A 16,183-nucleotide genomic window follows, 5' to 3' on the forward strand; every position below is an offset into this window, starting at 1 on the left:
TTTTTACTAACGCGTTCAGTGTTTTGAACGCGCATAAGCGTTGGCTGACTTTCATTAGTGCTACCTTTCATGTGTGTGTGGTTTTAAAAAATCGTGTTCAATAATGATGAAAAAATTACTAGAGTTAGACCAAGAAAAGTCTACAGCGATTTTGATAGCCCACGCAGTGTAACTAAAAGGGTCCTTGTCATTATCATACACAGACAAGAGGTTAAACGCAACTGTGAATTCATAATAAAGCATACAGTCAAGTGTAAAAATATGGGTGCATACAACTTACTCAAAAATATGTCCCATAGTTCTTAATTCGCTGACCTAAGAGCTTATGGGACATATTTTTGAATATAATGTGTACCCATGTTTTTACACTTGACAGTACCATTGCGTGCATGTTTGTGCATTTAAGTTGACGCTTATGTGCGTTAAAGACACTGAGCAAAGCCGGCATATTGCGAAAATAAAAATAAAATGCCTTCAGAGAGTGCGCGCGTCAACACATACAGTGCCAGCGCGAGCTACGCGCTACGTGCGATGTTATGGGAAAACCGTATGTAGCGAAAACCGCCTTCGAACAAAGAACCCGCCTAGCGGGTCGCTGGCAGTGAATGTGTTAAGAAATCCCTCGCACACGCCAATCGCGAACCACGGAAAAACGGCTTTGTACAGTGTCCATCAGATATATCGGAGCGACCAAGGTGTTCAGAAATATCGGAACACGCCTCTATAATCAACGCGTTAGAGTGTGTGTTCAGATGTTTTTGAAAACCTCGGCGGCTCCTCTATGTATCTGATAACGACTGTACAGACCATAAAAAAGGCGGTAGCTATAGCTTATTTTTATTGAAGCTTTGTTGATATATTAATTGTGGACTCAAAATATAAGGATTATGTTTTATATAAGTTGTTTTATTCATAATTTAAATCATTGTCATAGTGTGAATAAGTTATTAAGCCTTTTCATAACGGGCCACCTACCAAGCTCTATAACGTGTTACTAGAGTTCTTCTGATAAACTGTGCTACTATTGTCGCCTGGCTGACGGGACAGAGTAGGTAACAAGAAGAAATAATTGATTCACTCATATACAGAGTGGCTAAAAAATAAGTGCATTCCCGTTGCCAGGGAGGTTTTGGGATTATACTGAGCAACTTTTACTATAGGACCAACCCCGAATACGCGAAAAATAATTGGGCTGTTTCATACATGATACATTTAGCTTGTATGGCTGGTCTATTTTCTATGGGAGGGTAAATTTTTTTTTCGCGATTTCGGGGTTGGTTCCATAGTAAAAGTTGTCCAGTATAATCCGAAAACCTCCCTGGCAACGGGAATGCACTTATTTTTTAGCCACTCTGTATACAAAACCGATGTTTGACAGCGGAAAGTCAAGAATCAAGATGCTTTCTTTGCTAACGTATGAGGCTTCTTCTAGAAATTCTTAAAAAAAAATTAAAAGAAAATAAAAATCTCAATTATCTACTGATCGGAGTACTCAAGAGACTAATTTAATTTTAAATTTAATGAATATAGAATTGAAAGCACAAAATTCCCTTCTCTCTCAGCTCACCCTCATCTCTTCCAGCTAACCTTTAAGCGCCACTTGCATCATCCCACTAACCCGGGGTTAGGCGGTTAAACCGTTAACCCAGTGTCCAAATAAGTCAAATTGTACTAGTAACCATGGTAACTTCAGGTTTAACTGGTTAACCCCGGGTTAGTGGGATGGTGCAAGTGGCCCTAAAAGTTTTTATTAGTTAGTATACTTTTGTGTTCATTATTAGGTAAAGTGTCATTCTATGGAACTTGCTAACTATGTAAACAAACCGCCATATTGAAATTGTCAAAGAATGATGAATTTACTGGTGACTTTTGTTTACATAATTAGCAAGTTCCATAGAATGACACTTTAGTTTTATATTATACATAAAAACATATCTTAATAAGTTGTCTCTTGGCTAACGAGGGCTAAGCTATAGGCAAACAAGTTTCTCGATCTCCATTAGCTGAGGAAAATTGGGAAAGTTCTGTAGGGCCTTCATAAAAACAACATATACAACAACTATTACATTTTATTAACTACATATCACATAATAATTACAAATAATAACCAACAACACATCTGCTTACTCTAACGTAGGATACAGAATAAGAAAATTTATAACAACGAAAATATAAATGAATTCATTCATAATTAAATAAAATTTATTTTAGTCTTTTCAATATTTTAAATAAAAAAAGTATAAAAGTCATGTCGCAAGCGAAGCGAAAAAATCATATCTTCAGAATGAAGGCGTTTATGGGCTACGCTGACCACTTAGCAGGCCGTAGGCTCGTTTGCCTCCACTTTAGAATAAAAACTCTAAACTTCCTAATTTAATTTGCTTCGAGTTATTCCCACTAGTTACCACCAAGTTGTTACCAGTGGCAACAATAGATTTTTTTTTCTCATCTGTCTCCAGTGGTAACAACTGAGAAAAATTATTCCCAGTAGTTTCCACCAACTCAGTTTATTGGTAACTAGTGGGATTTTTTTTCTCAGTTGTTCTCAGTGGTCAACAGTGAGAAAAAATTGAGTTGTTATCACTGGTAAAAACTTGGTGGTAACTTGTGAGAATAACCATATGATAAAATGAAGGTTTTTATAAACATTTGCTTCGCATGCAATATTTAATAGTAATCAGTACACCAATACCCTTAAAAATAAATTAAAAGTAAGAATGTAAAAGTGAGGATATCGCCGAATAAATTAAGTGAGACAAAGTAGCAGGTAACATTGACTGGCGCATGCGTAGAACGAGGGATAGTCACAAAGAAACCTCCTTAATAAAAACACATCGTTTTATGTTGGCACCATGACTGTCCCTGTGAACATGATTTCAATTTTTCGTGCATGAAATTGTTCATTTACAATTTTCTTTTCTACCAAACTACTTAGTCTGGGTGTCTGGCGACTAGGGCATGCAGTACCGGTTCCGGTACCAAGAATTTCATTTCCCGGTTCTGGGCATGGCTGGAACCGGGATTCCCGGTTCTTCCCGGTTCTCAAGGCATATTAAGATTATACTTAAGAAATTGTTTGTGTTAGTGTACAATCTTTATGAATGACTTATTTTCATATAAATTATTACATGCGTATTGATAAATGACTTATTTTATCAAAAAACCAACCTGCACACGGCCCTCTACAGTTTGAGACTTTGCCTATGCTCGCTCACATTTTTGTAAATCTTCCGCTACGCCCCTTTGGAAATTCCCAACACCTAATCACTACAAGTCAATATTATTGCACGCGCTTTACAGTAGCGCAGTACCGGTTCTTTCGACACAATGAAATTCCCGGGAATTCCCGGGAATTTGAGAACTGGGAATTCCCGGGAGCATGCCCTACTGGCGACCTACGAGCAGGCGCATTTTTTGCGCAAAAACTCCGCCTCACTGTGCAGAGGGGGAACGCGGCCAGTGTCCTGGGAACAAATACCTCAGGCTAATTTCGGTTTAGACTTATGATCATAATTCAATATTTTTTAGAACTACACAGGTACTTGTTTAAAAAAATGTAAAAGGTAAAATAAAAACTCCAAAACGTCCGGAAATCAAGTATGTACTACCCTCAGATCTACGCATTTTCATTTAGAACTGACATTTCTTACAAATAACATGACAAATGCATTATCAACACTAAAAGCTTTAAAAACCTAAATATTTAAACCAAACATAAATACTTTAATTTGTGTGAATTTTAAATTACAAAACGAATTGTTTTCAAAATACAAGGCGTTTCAATATGAATAATAAATGTATTTCGGCACAAACCCATAGGATCCAGTGTACTTTATCTAATTTTGTATTTCCATGTCAATTTGTAGTAGCATTTTTATTTTTAGTCTGTAACATGTAAGTAAACAAATTAAAAAGTGGCAACACTGTAGTGTCGTCCCTTTCAAACCAATATATATAAGAAAACGGGACGACACTACTGTACTTGCCACTTTTTAATTTGTTTACTTACATATAATATTACAGACTAAAAATTAAAATGCTACTACAAATAGACATGGAAATACTCCTCTTTTTTGCCAAGCTGTACGTGAATGAATAATTGATTAAAAAATATTGCAATTTTATAACACAACTAAAAATAGACACTACTACATATACTTTAGTTTGGGGCTAGGTTGATCTGTGTAAGATGTCTCCTGGGGCCCGTTTCTCAAAAGCTTGTAACTTGTAATACAAGCGGATGTCATTTTTTGACAGCTTTTGCTCTAGCAAGGGACTTCCACTTGTATAACAAGTTACAAGCTTTTGAGAAACGGGCCCCTGATATATATAAAAAAAATATTATGTAAAATGGATCCTAAGGGCATTTCATAGCAGATAAATTCATCATTCGGCTCACGGACTATAAATAATGACGCTAAGTGAAAATGAACCTTACCCCTTTATTTTAACGTACAAAACCCAACGGTACCATTTCACTAAGACAGATATCATCATATCCGTTTCGTAAACTGAGCTATGCGATGGCGAAATACGAAAGTTACATTACAATTAAATTGAAAAAAAATGTGATGTTTTTGTTATATTTATCTACTGAAAATAATATTAAAATTCTGGGAAATGAGCGTTTCTTTTATTTTCTGCCATTTTTATTTATTGTGACCTTTTTTGCCACTTTTGTGTTATTTCAACTCAGAATCACGAGCTCTTTCGATCCTAATGTATGGAAATTTTAGGACACTTTTTTACTCCTATAAGGATGAAAAGGGCTCGCGATCCTGACTAGAAATAACACAAAAGTGGCAAAAAAGGTCACAATATATAAAATGGTAAAAAAATAAATGAAACGCTCAAATAACCATTAAGTATCAAGAAATATGAAGATTACATTAATGTCGTTTGTTTGTTGGCTATATGGACGACAATGGCGTTTTGGTGACTACTAAGTTTAGTTGTCTTATCTATGTCACTAAGTATTAACATTTCTTTTACTTGACATTTATGCCACAGCGTGCGTTATCATTGCTTTTCCCATCATGTACTTGGGCCGGTAGCCTTTAATTCTCACAATTCAGACAATTCTAAAGGAAATAGAATTTAAATAGAAGGAAATGAGGTTGAAATTGTAATGTAACTTTCGATCGCAGCCGGCTATATCGCGTGATCCCCTTATACTATGTCTTCGTAATAATTTAGGACCTGAAAGAAACAAAAATATATTAATAACACATTAATTACATCTTCAGATAGTAGTACATTATTAGCCGAAAATTGCTGGTAATAATCTTAAATACGAAATGAGTAATTGGCATTTTAGCCAAGTTAAATACAGTACTCTACTGTAAGTGTCGTAGTCTAGGACTAGGACCAAATGGACCAATGGCTATCAAGTGCTCTAAGTGTTGCAGTTTAGGACCAACTTACGTGTTACGTGTCGCGTCATTGCAGCCGCGCCGTCTGTAGGCGACGAACGACTATGGTTTGTCAAGTGACTGTCCAGTGCTATAAGTGTCATAGTTTAGGACCAACTCCGCAACCGCACCAGCCTATACAACGAACTTGTCGCCCACTGTTGTGACACGTTGCTGTTGAGCGCTGTAAGTGTCGTAGTCTAGGACCAATGGCTATTGAGTGTTCTAAGTGTTGCAGTTTAGGACCAACTCACGTGTTACGTGTTGCGTCTCTGGAACCGCTTGTACCAGCCAGTTTGTACGCAATGAACGGCCATGCGGCGAGCAGGAGCAACGTCGGCGGGCTCAGCTCCTGCCACGGCCACCGCCATCCGTGGTTTTGGCATATGACTGTTTAATGCTATAAGTGTTGCAGTTTAGGACCAACTCACGTGTTACGTGTCGCGTCTCTGGAACCGCCCGGTCAGTTTGTAGGCGATGAACGGCCATGCGGCGAGCAGGAGCAACGTCGGCGGGCTCAGCTCCTGCCACGGCCACCGCCATCCGTGGTTTTGCTGGAATAATAATGAAACGGTAATGAAATGAACACTCCGTCAAATATGCCATAGGTAGGACGCAAGCCACTGAGACCGTACATACAAGTCTATTTCGTACCTTATCACTGTGACGATTAATATAAAAGCTGCTAGACTTCTCAAAACTGGGTACGAAATAGTACAGAAATCTATTCCATTCCATGTTCGTACAGTCAAGTGTAAACATATGGGTGCATATATCTTACTCAAAAATATGTCCCATCTTAATTCGCTGACATAAGAACTATGGGACATAGTTTTGAGTATGATGTGTGCACCCATATATTTACACTTGACTGTAAACTTACGTTCATGAGCCTCTCTCCCTCCACGGCTTTCCGTAGAGCCGCTACGTCGGCCTCCAGGCGCGCCAGCGTGCCTGGCAGCTGTTCCAGCACCTTGAGATCTATCAACAAATAAAAATCATTAAACTCTTGTCTGTGTAGGTATAATAAGGTTCGTCTGACCAAATTTTAAGTCATCTTTTTCGACTTTTTTTTTCGAGAACGAATTTTTCTGCTCTATACAGCACAACCGAGGTTCGAACCCACGATTTTTGACTAACACACATACATAACACAGATTAAAGAATGGTGCTGTAGCCACTCATATCAAGAAGTAAAAACGAAGGCCCAGAATAGGCTGGAATGGAAAATGCGGCAGCGACAGAGGGCCAGGCCCTCTTAATATTGATTGATGACACCATTTTCTTACCAAAACTTGCGCCAAAATTTCCTAGTCGACATCTAACGTCAAGTAATGGAACTATCAGTACTGCTAGTCGACAATAGTCTGTCATGTCAGTCAAGGGATAATTGAGTCGCTTAACTTCAAACTCGGGTAAATCCATCTGTCAAATTATGCGATTTTGGTACTAAGAAAAGGTAATAGAGTAGATATTTGCTGAGAGGGTCGAATGGATTTACCTGAGTTTGAAGTTAAGCGACACAATTGTAGAACGGTTTGTTAGAAGAAATGTTGTGTCGCATCTACTAACATGCTTAGTACATGGCCCATTATGTAAAGGTTAAGTCATTATGTACAGGTTAAGTATATAACTACTTTTACATGTAACAATGGTAACGAGTGGGAAGAAAAAGTTGATTCTCTCTAATAATTGACCGAGCGTGAGTAAATATGCAATAATAGACCTATAAAATGAGAACTATTCCTTCTAGTGTAAATTCATGTCTTTTTGATATTAGAATTTGCGAAAACTCTTCTTTATTCGTTTTATTATTATTTCAAATTCCATTAAGTATTTGAAGCGAAGTGTACACTGTACAGTTACCTGCAATAATATGTTACTCATCGAAGGCCGCAAAAATATGTGACGCGCCCTTTATGGTTCTACAAATAAGATCGTATAGGATATTTTTGCGGCCTTGGTTGTGTAACATATTATGGCAGGTGACTGTACAATGTACATTAGTTTTAATGTATGTATATTCATTGAGGATAGGGTATGGTGGCGATAAACAGGAAACTTACAATCTGACGCACGCCGCGCGCGAGCATAACCTTATAACCTGATGAATAGAGTTATGTTATACTGATATTTAGAATAAGAAAACCGGTCAAGTGCGAGTCGGACTTGCGCACGACGGGGTCCGTGCCATTGCGTAAAAAACGGCCTAAAAATCAGGTTTGTTGTATGGGAGCCCCACTTAAATATTTATTTTATTTTGTTTTTAGTATTTTTGTTGTTATAGCGGCAACAGAAACACATCATCTGTGAAAATTTCAACTGTCTATCTATCACGGTTCGTTTTTATCCTTTGGGTACGGAACCCTAAAAACTATGAAACCGCCAACAGTACTAAGATTTTCACATATTCACTTTAAGATTCGACAGATTTTCAGACTGATATAATTAAGTCGAAGCTCTAGCCCTTCTTAAAACCCTGTGTATGCTTCATTGACAAGTTAGTTTTTTAAGGGCCTAGTGCAAGTGTGCACCATTTACTAACCCGGGGTTAACCGGTTAAACCTGGAGTTACCATGGTTACCAGTACAATTTGACATTGGGTTAACGGTTTAACCGGTGAACCCCGGGTTACTGCCCAACAAACAAAATATCCTTATAAAATTAAATCTATAAGGGTTAAACACTCATAGTTGTTTTAAAATAGCATTCATTATGTCAAGGTACCTTTTAACGGCTCATTATAAGAAGATTTGGCTAATATTACCTTTATTCTTATAATTTGGCCATGTACACGTTAATAAATCCAATTAATATGACTACAATAAGGGTTCAAAATGTTTTGTTCTTATAGAGGCTCATTATAAGAAGATATGGCTAATATTACCTTTATTCTTATAATTTGGCCATGTACACGTTAATATATCCAATTAATATGGCTACAATAAGGGTGCAAAATATTTTGTTCTTATAGAGGCTCATTATAAGAAGATTTGGCTAATATTACTTTTATTCTTATAATTTGGCCATGTACACGTTAATAAATCCAATTAATATGGCTACAATAAGGGTTCAAAATGTTTTGTTCTTATAGAGGCTGGTTACATTGCTTTTTAGCTGTATAATATTCAAAGCAGTGTAAAGGCTTTTAATGTGGCCAATTATTCTTATAAAGGTAATGCACAAGATAACTATGACGCTTTTTGACTCATAGGAGCATGTTATTAGATACCTATCCGACAAAAAAAATATTCTAGAACAATCTGATACCAAATTATCAGCAGTGGTTCCGTAGAGGATCATTTTATGGCACATGAGTATTTTGTTTCTCTTTACAATTTTGACAGAAAATGAAAGTAAGTTAAATATAAATATATATGGGACATTTTACACAGATTGACCTAGCCCCAAACTAAGCATAGCTTATACCCATACCCATAGCTAGCTATGGGTACTAGGCGACGATATAAACATACTTATATGTACCTACATAGAAAACAACCATGACTCAGAAACAAATTAATGTATTCTTCACACAAATAAATGCCCTTAGCGGGATTCGAACCCAGGACCATCGGCTTCGCAGGCAGGGTTACTACCCACTAGGCAAGACCGGTCGTCTTGTTGCAATTGTTGCTAAATTTTTATGTATTCACGACCAATCACAACGTGTAATGGTAAATTTGGATGAGTTGGATGTCTACAATAATTATAACTTTTTCTTTGTATAAAATGTGTCCAGTTCCATGGCCATCTCATGTTATGTAAATTGAGATCTCTTGATTTTAAAAATTTGACAACTTCCGCGAAATACTACCATTGTATAATATGCAGACATGGAAAATTTACATGAGTACATAGATAGGCATGGAATTTCACTTGTGAGAAAGGAACCCTAACTATATGTAAAATGGCGAATCATAAGCAACACCTGTTGCTATTATAAAGTTTTAACTCTCATAGAGTATTTGTAGACGATGTGCTAATTCCTTTTGCTCTTATAATGGCCTTGCTCAAAACATGACAAAATAATTAACCACATTTTTAGCACAAAACCGCTTAAATACAAGGGCGCGTTGATAATACAACACACTGCATATCACATTTTGTCATGAAATTAAATTCCCACACAGTTTTCATAATAAATATGCAAATATTCGGGTAATCTATATTTCTATATATAAAAATTCAATTTCATTTCAGCAAAATGGATGACACTTGTTAATTTATTGTCAAACTGTTACAAAAAAAGTAAACCACTAAGAAAAAAATACCTATTGCAGAGTCATAAACGCACAGTTATAAATCCCAAAGACTTTTTAAGAGCCTCTGTTTTGCCGTTATGAGTTTTACTCCCTTAAATATGATGATAACAAAACGTGTATAAGGGCTATTGCCCTTATTAATGCTTTCAATATGATTTGTATAAGTATATTAGCTTTTTAAGAGCACTTTCCTTGCCATTATAAGTTGGACTTCCTTGTTGCGTGTCATAATAAAGCACGTACAAGATTAAGAAAGCTTACAATAAAGCAACTACAAGGGGGATATAAGGTAATTGTCCTTATAATTTGTGCCTAAATGCACCCTTATTAGTGATAATATGGCTCATATAAGAATATTATTTTTGGCATTTTAAGCCACTACAGGAGGAATTTTTGTTTGTTGGGTGGGATGGTGCAAATGACGCTTAGTGGATTAAATAGTGTAGTGTACTCACGTGTGAGCTGCGACGTGATCTGGTGCGCGTGGCCGTTGCTGAGGCGCGGGGGCGGGCAGGGTGGTGTACTCACGTGTGAGCTGCGACGTGATCTGGTGCGCGTGGCCGTTGCTGAGGCGCGGGGGCGGGCAGGGTGGTGTACTCACGTGTGAGCTGCGACGTGATCTGGTGCGCGTGGCCGTTGCTGAGGCGCGGGGGCGGGCAGGGTGGTGTACTCACGTGTGAGCTGCGACGTGATCTGGTGCGCGTGGCCGTTGCTGAGGCGCGGGGGCGGGCAGGGTGGTGTACTCACGTGTGAGCTGCGACGTGATCTGGTGCGCGTGGCCGTTGCTGAGGCGCGGGGGCGGGCAGGGTGGTGTACTCACGTGTGAGCTGCGACGTGATCTGGTGCGCGTGGCCGTTGCTGAGGCGCGGGGGCGGGCAGGGTGGTGTACTCACGTGTGAGCTGCGACGTGATCTGGTGCGCGTGGCCGTTGCTGAGGCGCGGGGGCGGGCAGGGTGGTGTACTCACGTGTGAGCTGCGACGTGATCTGGTGCGCGTGGCCGTTGCTGAGGCGCGGCGCCGTCTGCGCGCGCTCCGGCGCCGGCGTCGGAGCGGCGTGCGCGGGCGCAGGGGCACGCTCCGCCACCTCCGGGTCGCTCTGCCAATGTAAACACATAGACATCGGTTACACGCTAATTGTGGCGTCAGTTCCGTCCATCATGCCATTGCATGGACGGTGACTGACGCGAGAATGACACAAAGAGGTTACACGATCAGTCTCCTATCAGTTTTCTGTTATTCAAAACGGACTGACGAATTAACTCACCGCGTTGTCAACCGCGACCACGACCAGTGAAACCTGTGTCGAAACGTCGGTAAATCAAGGTAATTGAATAAAATTCGCGTTAGACCCGTCTATAAATGTGAGTTAATATGTGTTCAAAACGCGAAAGTTTAAAATATTATATGGACTGACGAATATTATCAAAAAAATTAAATTTTCATCAGTCCAGACTACAGCTCCCGATACACGTGTTACACGCTGACACGGGTACCCGTGTTCTTAAGCCCGCCGGGCTTAAGAACCCGAACTACACGAACCCGCCCGGATTCGGAAACGTTTACACGGGTACCCGTGTACACGGGTACACGGATACACGAAATAACGGATCTTATTTACCCGCCGGTTCGACCCTTCACTCTCGTGTAGCGGAGATTCGTGCTATCGGTGCTATGAAGACATACGATTGAATATGTGGAAGGTTAGGAAGATTCGATTACCTACTTTGCAGTTTTACTGGATTGATTTGTAATGTCAATAATAGGTAGGTAAGTACACTTTGTTTCAATAATCATAAGATTAAAATTAACAATATCTTAGTAACCGTTTACTTCATTGACAGGTATTTCATTTTCTTCATTGATGTAGTTTTTTGATAATTAAAGTAAACCTAAATGATTATCTAATACAATAGTTATGCTTACTGAAACCAGAGTTGGGCATTATTCGAATTATTTTTCATCTAAATAATTATTCGAATAAACAATTATTCGTGGTGAGATTATTTGCGAATAAACCATTCGTTTAGAATTTCGAATAAATGAATTATTCGTTATTTTATTCGAATAAATTACACGAAGGATTTTTGTAGTACACACTCAGATGGCAAATCTGAATAGGGAAGTAACTCCAGCGTATTTTAGAGCCAAGGAAAATTTTGGGAAAGGCCCCAACTGACCGTCGCCATCCATGAGGTGGGGACAAATGGGAATTATTTATATGCAGCGCCTATTTCCATTTGTTCCCCGCGGGGACAAGCGGGAATACATCCGATATTTGTGTAAAATATTACTATGTAGGGTCTACCCATATGTTCACCCATTATTGGTGTATTCCTATTTGTTCCTGCCCTACGTGACCGCCGCCATACGTGCGGCGGAGACAAATGGGTACGATTTATACGCAGCGCCTATTCCATCAGTTCCCGACGTAGACAAATGGGAATGCATCCGAAAATTGGTTTCCAATTATCCCCACCCCAATAAGGTGGGGAAAAATGGAAAATATTTTTATGCAGGGTCTTCACATATTTTCCCCGCGGAGACAAATGGGAATTCACCCATTATTGGTGTATTCCTATTTGTCCCCGATTCACGTGACCTACGCCATACTAGACATGTGCGCCGCGCCGCCGCGCCGCCGCCGCCGACGATTTTTCCACGCCACCGCCGCCGATAAATTTGACCGGTGTATAATCGGCGTGGAAAATTTTGATACCTATCGTGTCTTATTCCATGTTGCGTAGTGAATAGATAGTGTCAGAGGAATAATTCTTAGTCATTTTATGTTCAAACAAAATTATAAAAATCAGTTTAAAGCTTCGCAGTAAGCTATACTTAAGCAATTATACCTACTTATAGGAACTTAAATCACTAACTATCATCACTAAGCTAGCAGTAAAGAAAACAAAGTAGACCTTAGTATTCCATAAGACGGGACACTTCAAAGACATTCTGTTGAGCGAATCTACCTGCCAGAGACGTTTTCTTTCGAAAACGATGACATCTTTAATCTAACATTACATTTCTGTTAAACTTCAGTTCAGACAAATGTAAAATATGTAGTTCATAATTATTACGTAACAAATCCTAGGTGAGGCGACAGCGGCTGGGAAAAGTCAATATACATAGATTTAAGACTTAACTTATAAAGATTTTTGTTGTGTTTTATTTGTATTCCATTTACACAGTAAGTAAAAATACTGCCTAAAATGTAGCGTTTTAAAGTATCCTTTTTATTTTAATATTTAATCATACTGTTGGTGACCGTGACCGTGAGGTTGGTATTGGTAATAAATGGTTGCCAAATGTCATGATGGGATATAATTTAGAAAATACACATAATATGTTTTGGATAGCCTAGTAAATACTCAGAAGGCTTTAATATAGAGTTTCTACAGCCGGGTGGATTTCATCACCAAAAATTTCACCATACAAAAAAATATTTTTTTTTAAATGTTTAATTTAACACAATTGTAGCTGGGTAAAGTAATAGGGGGCTGTATATTGAGGATATTTATGGTATTTATACAATCATTTATGGCTTATATTTGAAGTTATCGCTTTCGGAATATAAAAACGCAAGATGGTGATGACAATCATGGTATGGTAATGACTCTTTTATAGACGGTAATGACACTGCATGTACGGTAATGACGATTTGGGAACTAATTTATATATGTATTAAAAACGTATTAAAAAAACAAAAACTTTTTTTAATTGTAAGGCTTTAGAACTTTAATAAACATTACAAATAACATGTTTTTGAACATAAGACTAGCTACATAAATTATTTTTAGAAAATTATAAAAAATACATTTTATTCATATAAATAAATATATAACAAGTATTTTTATTGTATAATTTTAAATAATTTATTCATTTATTTTTTTGGGTTTTTTCAATGTTAAATCATATTAACAATATTGTACTCTTATTATCAGTTTAAACCCGCATCTTCTTTTATCTACTGCATAATTTGGTATTTATATCATATTATAAAATTGCTGGCTTACCAGTGAGCTTAATTTTTATGATATATTACTTTTTTTTGATAATTTGATTCATTGCATAAGTTTGTATTTTTGTTGTTTTATAAATTAACTTTAAAAATAGCTATAATGATTTAAATCCATATATATATTGTTTAATAGCTAAACATTAATATATAATCAGTGTTTTATAAGTTGCAAGACCCCTACTTGTAATGCATGTCATAAGTTACAAAATGTTAGGTATTGGGTCCGGTGACTACCCAATGGTATAATTATTAATTGCTGTAATTATATACATCAATTAATATAATATTATCAAAAAACATAAGGCCATTACGATAGTGAGCCAGTACCGTATCCTATGGTCGCTTAAAACTTAATATATGTTGCTTGTTTAAATACTTTGTTTTAACACGACTAACATGCAATTACAGACTCTAAGTTGCACGATTTACATTATTAGATAATAAAAAATAAACATTTGTATGTTCTAAGTTCTAAGTGACCTAAATTTTGCCTACTTCAGTCAAAATGTTATTTAAAACTAACCATCCTCTAGTGTGAAAAAAATAGTCATATCTTCTTCTACATTTATTCTACATTTATAAGGTAGACATTATATAGTGTTAGAAGACATAGAGAACGTTTTTCAAATATACAGCTTAATTTCATAATGAATTATAGCAAAATAACTAGAAAAGTTTCTGAGAACCGTCATCACCATACACATGAAATCATCACCGGTCGTCATTTTTTCCCGGTGATGATGGGTATGGTGTTGACGATTTGAGAGTTTCTTGTTTTTATTTCTAGAATACGAATAATAGTAGTTAATGTCTATGCTACACAATAAACTTCATGTAGTTTGCCATTCATTTCAATAATTATTTCTAATATATCATTTGTAACTTTTTTAAACCAAAGCATAACGGTGATGATGCTCTGTTGTGACAAACTACGTTTTACAAATTTGTTCGTAATATTTCTCACGATTCAATGATGTAACTTTATAGTAAAATCATTTTTGGCATTCTATATTAAAGTGAAAAATAGGGCAAGGACCTTTAGCGGTATTTCGTTGTTCATATACGGAGATAAGCTCACATTGACATTACCATGACGGTGTTGACGAATATTCGTGACAAAATTTTAAATATTTTTAAATGTACTTTCTCGGTGAAGGAATTATTGCATATTTTCCCATGTGTTAAACAACAACATGGAAAAGATATAAGTAAAAGAAAAATCGCAATCGTACGATAGGTATGCTATAATTTTCACCGCAAACAATAAGGTTCAGATTTTTCCGGTAGACGGTGATGATTTTAGACACATAAAACATTTTATATAAAAAAAACTATTAAGTTATTGGAGATGGTAATTGAAGGAACATGAAGATAATAGTTCTTAAAAACATATAAAAAAGTTGCAACTCGCACAACCTACTAGTTTTTTTTATAAAGACCGAACCATAAGTTTTCGCAGGATTTTGAAATCCACCCAGCCACGTTCTCATGCAGTATCAAAAATATGCCACGCCGATTTCACGCCGATCAACCCGCCGCCGCCGGTCAAAAAATCATCGGACGCCGCCGCCGATGATTTTGCCATCGGCGCACATCTCTACCGGCCATACATGAGGGACAAATGGAAATGTTTTATATGCAGCGCCTATTCCCATCTGTTCCCGGCGGGGAACAATAAGAATACACCCGTTAATGGTGTGTTCCTATTTGGCCCCGCTTCAATGAAGTGGGGATAAATGGGAAAGATTGTTGGTCTTTTCCCACATGTTCCCGAAGGAGACAAACGGGAATACCCCCATTATTGGTGTATTTCCAGTTGTTCCCGCCCCACGTGACCGCCAATACATGAGGCGTATTCCCAGTTCCCACTAGGGCTTCCAAATACCGGACTTCTTTCAATACCGCTATTAATACCGAAACTGTCTTCATCAATACCGGGATCCCGGGATCCCGGTATTGACTATGAATCGCATAAATTTTTTGAGTTTTATTATAAAAAGGCTCACTGTAACACCAGATATGTATGTCTTTAGCTTAGGATATAAAACAATAATCGCCGTCTGCAATAATAGGGAATATTACGCAAAACTCTGCATAGAGGGCGTCACTAACTCAATCACATGGCCTACCGTGAAACACTTCAATCGAAAGTTCCGTTTCTACCTCTCTATCACTCTTGCTTATTCGATCGATAGAGAAACAGATAACGAAATTACGATTTTCGCGTTTCGCGGTAAGCCACCTGTAAACAAACCGCCTTGATGCATGAATGTCATAGTAAAACTTGTCAAAAAACTGGTTAAGGCGTAGTATGTATAAGATACTCTATGGTTTACTAAACAAATTAGTGCTGCACTCTGGCGGTAGAACATTGCAGTAATACTAGGGAGTATTACTGCAATGTATTATCATTTCACCCTCCAGGTTGGCAATCATTTTAACTTCACCACAATCATTTTAACCACGCCTTGTTAACTTCACCACTGTTA

At 37.6% G+C, this 16,183-nt stretch overlaps 1 protein-coding gene across 4 annotated transcripts in view; it reads right to left on the reverse strand.

Annotated features, from left to right (window-relative positions):
• Positions 1-4,266: 4,266 nt before the first annotated feature.
• The window catches only part of LOC134802787 (acyl-CoA-binding domain-containing protein 5), a 57,283-nt gene continuing 45,366 nt past the window's right edge, over positions 4,267-16,183 (reverse strand). For all 4 annotated transcript variants that reach the window (XM_063775499.1, XM_063775497.1, XM_063775498.1 and 1 more), the window contains 4 exons: positions 10,643-10,772; positions 6,295-6,392; positions 5,843-5,965; positions 4,267-5,199 (listed from right to left, as the gene is read on the reverse strand). In XM_063775499.1, the coding sequence (XP_063631569.1) occupies positions 5,846-5,965; positions 6,295-6,392; positions 10,643-10,772 (348 nt within the window). In that variant the 3' untranslated portion in view covers positions 4,267-5,199; positions 5,843-5,845. The remainder of the gene's footprint in view (positions 5,200-5,842; positions 5,966-6,294; positions 6,393-10,642; positions 10,773-16,183) is intronic.

The sequence above is a fragment of the Cydia splendana genome, chromosome 25 (assembly GCF_910591565.1).
Source record: "Cydia splendana chromosome 25, ilCydSple1.2, whole genome shotgun sequence".
Taxonomy (NCBI): domain Eukaryota; kingdom Metazoa; phylum Arthropoda; class Insecta; order Lepidoptera; family Tortricidae; genus Cydia; species Cydia splendana.